At 43.0% G+C, this 4,218-nt stretch overlaps 1 protein-coding gene across 1 annotated transcript; it reads left to right on the top strand.

Moving 5' to 3' along the window:
- The first annotated feature begins 1,738 nt into the window (after positions 1 to 1,738).
- LOC120047943 (phospholipase A and acyltransferase 4-like) lies at positions 1,739 to 4,218 on the top strand. The gene is made up of 6 exons (XM_038993570.1): positions 1,739 to 1,855; positions 2,191 to 2,265; positions 2,533 to 2,641; positions 2,800 to 2,936; positions 3,214 to 3,345; positions 3,563 to 4,218. Exons 2-6 carry the CDS (start codon positions 2,251 to 2,253, stop codon positions 3,692 to 3,694), a joined length of 525 nt encoding a protein of 174 aa, XP_038849498.1. The 5' UTR covers positions 1,739 to 1,855; positions 2,191 to 2,250; the 3' UTR covers positions 3,695 to 4,218.

Here is a 4,218-nt window from a genome sequence, read left to right as displayed (position 1 = left end):
CGTTGATGCTGTGACACACCGCCCCAGACCATGACGGACCCTCCACCTCCAAATCGATCACGCTCCAGAGTACAGGCCTCGGTGTAACGCTCATTCCTTCGACGATAAACGCGAATCCGACCATCACCCCTAGTGAGACAAAACCGCGACTCGTCAGTGAAGAGCACTTTTTTCCAGTCCTGTCTGGTCCAGCGATGGTGGGTTTTTGCCCATAGGCAATGTTGTTGCCTGTGATGTCTGGTGAGAACCTGCCTTACAACAGGCCTACAAGCCTTCAGTCCAGCCTCGCTCAGCCTATTGCGGACAGTCTGAGCCCTGATGGAGGGATTGTGCGTTCCTGGTGTAACTCGGGCAGTTGTTGCTGCCATCCTGTACCTGTCCCGCAGGTGTGATGTTCGGATGTACCGATCCTGTGCAGGTGTTGTTACACGTGGTCTGCCACTGCGAGGACGATCAGCTGTCCGTCCTGCCTCCCTGTAGCGTTGTCTTAGGCGTCTCACAGTATGGACATTTCAATTTATTGCCCTGGCCACATCTGCAGTCCTCATGCCTCCTTGCAGCCCTCATGCCTCCTTGCAGCATGCCTAAGGCACGTTCACGCAGATGAGCAGGGACCCTGGGCATCTTTCTTTTGGTGTTTTTCAGAGTCAGTAGAAAGGCCTCTTTTGTGTCCTACGTTTTCATAACCGTGACCCTAATTGCCTACCGTCTGTAAGCTGTTAGTGTCTTAACGACCGTTCCACTGGTGCATGTTCATTAATTGTTTATGGTTCATTGAACAAGCATGGGAAACAGTGTTTAAACCCTTTACAATGAAGATCTTTGAAGTGATTTTGATTTTTACCAATTATCTTTGAAAGACAGGGTCCTGAAAAAGGGACGTTTGTGTTTCAGTAAGATTGGATTTTTAGAATTTATAGCAATGGTTGTCAACTGTACTGCAGGGATGGAACGTAAGTCACAAAAAATGTAGGTTGTGGTGGCAGCTGCAGAGAGGTATTTGGGTGTGTGAGACTTGACGTCAGCATACCACCCTGCATCCCACTGCTGGCTTGCTTCTGAAGCTAAACAGGGTTGTTCTTGGTCGGTCCCTAGATGGGAGACCAGATGCTGCTGAAAGTGGTGTTGGAGGGCCAGTAGGAGGCACTCTTTCCTCTGGTTTAAAAAAATATCCCAATACCCCAGGGCAGTGATTGCCCTGTGTAGGGTGCTGTCTTTCGGCTGGGACGTTAAACGGGTGTCCTGACTCTCTGGGGTCACAAAAGATCCTATGGCACTTATCGTAAGAGTAGAGGTGTGAACCCTGGTGTCCTGGCTAAATACCTATCTGGCACGCATACCATCATGGTCATCTAATCATCCCCAGTTTACAATTGGTTCATTCATCCCCCCTCCTCTCTCCTGTAACTATGCCCCAAGTTCTTACTGTAAATGAGAATGTGTTCTCAGTCAACTTACCTGGTAAAATAACTGTTAAATAAATAAATCAGGAGTTACAGGGTGTGTTAAGTGGTGGTGTCCCGTCCTTTCAAGTTGTTGACCTGAGAAGGTCTAAATAGATTTAAATAGTGGAGTAGGGTGGTGTTTTTTTGTTTTTTTTGTGAGTGTAGTGTTAGATGGTAGGGTAATTGTTTGTTTGTTTGTTTATTTATTTATTTAAGCAAAGTATAAGGGAGTTGTACTCCAGTCTAGTAGGTGGCGGTAATGAAACATTTATTGGATGCCAACCGCCGTTAAACCTCATCGAAGAAGAAGTTAAACCTCATCGAGGAAGAAAAAGAAGTTGACGTCTGATTTTTACTTCTGTGTTCTAAGTGAAAGTAAGCAACATCGAGGCCACGACACCGAACTTACTGTAAGTTATAAGAATTTAAATGTATTTAAATTAGTATCTGGACAGAAATACGTGTGTGAGGAAGATTACAAATAGCTAGTTAGCTAACTCTGATCGAAAGTCATGCCATGACTTTTGACAGCACGCAAACACTGTCGCTGTTGTGTGCTGTCTGTGGTCAGTTAGCTAGCGATCTATTTCGTTGCATAATTCATGTTTTTATAGACACCAAAACACAGTGAAATGAGATCAGTGTTCAATTTATTTGCCAATAGTTTGATTAATAATTTGTGAGTTTGTGTTATGAAACAGGCCCCATTTTAAATATAACCCATTGGTTTCGTTTTGACATAAAGGGTTGAGATCGAAGCTCAGTAAAGGGAAATCAAAGCTGTGTAAAGGAAATAACAGTAACCATGGCTCCAACATTGGTAAGTAAAGTCCAGTCCTTATGTTGTGTCCTCTGTCTCTATGTAGTCTTACCTGTTTGTTTAGAACATATTTACATTTTGTTTGTACAATGCATGAGTCATGACTGAATAACTTTTTATAGTTCCCTGATCTGAGAACTTTCCCTTTGAGAAATGCATACTTGGCACTTTAACAAGATGGTGTCTAGCAACATCCCTGTATGTGCCAATACACAGATTGCTAAATCATTCTTAATGGTTTCATAATTTTAAAACATTTGTTGACAGTATGATAAGAAGCCGGAGCCAGGGGATCTGATAGAGATATTCAGAGGGAAATACCAGCACTGGGCTTTGTACGTTGGTGACGGTTTTGTTGTTCACCTGGCCCCACCCTGTGAGTAATACTCTTGATATAGTGTACTCAACAATTGATATACTGTAGATATAGAGTACATACAACTCAACTCAACTTTGACACTGATGATGTCTTGTCTGTGCACCCCCTCCCTTGGAACTTTCCCTCTCCCTCACCCATGTCTCTTTGCTCCCCAGCCGAGGGACCTGGGGCCGGGGCCAACAGCATGATGTCTGTGCTCAGTGACAAGGCTAAGGTGAAGAAGGAAGAGATCTGGGACGTGGTGGGGCATGATCAGTGGTGTGTAAACAACCTGCTGGATAAGAAGTACCAGGTCAGTAACAGTAAGTACAGTAGGGCTGTGTCCCAAATGGCCCCCCATGGGCCTCTGGTCAAAAGTAATGAACTATATAGAGAGTAAGGTGCCATGTGGGACACAGCCTGTGTGATCCTGTGTGGCTCAGTTGATAGAGCATGGTGCTTGCAATGGCAGGATAGTGATTTTCATTCCTACTGGGGCCACCCTCATAAAAATGTATGCATGCAAGTTCGCTTAGGATAAAAGCATCTGCTAAATGGCATGTAGGATTATTATTATATTATCATTATAGGTCAGACCCATACGTGAGATACTGAGGGAAGCCCAGGCCTATGTGGACCAGGAGATGCCCTACTGTGTCTTCAGGGGGAACTGTGAGCACTTTGTCACAGATCTGAGATATGGAAAGGCTGAGTCTCGACAGGTAGGTACAGTGGACTGGTGCTCAACGCTAGTTGTACTGTGCTCAGCGTAGAGTAATTTTGTGAGATGTAATAACATTCTCAACTTAGTCAAGACACACGTGAGTGTAGAGTAACTGGTGTACTTGTTATACATTCAAAGCATCTATGCTGTAATACTGTTTCTGAATCAGTCATTCATTCAATTCATTCAAATTAATGTTAGTCTTTTTTGCCCAGGTTCGTCAGGCTGTGGAAACTGTGGGAATGGCTGCAATGGTGGGCTTCGGAGTCCTTGCTGTTGCAGGTATCGCAGTGTCCATCTTTGGAGGTGGAAGCAAGAAGAAGAATGAAGAAGAAGAATATAAGTGACCAACTGTATAATAGCTTCCTGAGCAGCCAGTCACCAATAAGCCTAATAGATTGTTTTTTAAACTACAGTACTGCCATCGTCACTTGTATAATTATGGTGTTTTCAGAAGGAAGGGTTGAGTATTTCCATAATATTTTTTTTTACAGTTACACAGACATGAATTGAAAGCACAAAGGAAAGGAGGAAAGTGTCTGTTATAATTCTAAGGTATACAGCCTTGGCGGGGCCATAACCTTGCAGGCTGCTAGACTAAGCTAGCTGTTTTTTATTTTTTATTGTCAGTTACTTATAAGCAGTGATGGAAAAAGTACACAGTTGTCATACTTGAGTAAAAGTAAAGATAACAATAGAAAATTACTCAAGTAAAAGTGAGTCACCCAGTAAAATAATACAAGTTTTCAAGTATTTGGCTTTAAATATACTGAAGTATAAAAAGTAAACGTCATGGCTAAAATGTACTTAAGTATCAAAAGTAAAAGTATAAATTATTTCAAATTCCTTATATTTAGGAAACCGGACGGCA

This window comes from Salvelinus namaycush, chromosome 5, assembly GCF_016432855.1.
Source record: "Salvelinus namaycush isolate Seneca chromosome 5, SaNama_1.0, whole genome shotgun sequence".
NCBI classification, from domain to species: Eukaryota; Metazoa; Chordata; class Actinopteri; order Salmoniformes; family Salmonidae; genus Salvelinus; species Salvelinus namaycush.
The sequence above is the reverse complement of the archived record's forward strand: the minus strand, read 5'-3'. Positions and strand labels throughout refer to the sequence as shown.

Bases quoted from the DNA above. Each gene is read 5' to 3' on its own strand.
- LOC120047943 (XM_038993570.1), top strand. The intron at 2,642-2,799 runs GTGAGTAATACT...TTTGCTCCCCAG, and splicing joins TGTTCACCTGGCCCCACCCT to CCGAGGGACCTGGGGCCGGG. The intron at 2,937-3,213 runs GTCAGTAACAGT...TTATCATTATAG, and splicing joins TGCTGGATAAGAAGTACCAG to GTCAGACCCATACGTGAGAT.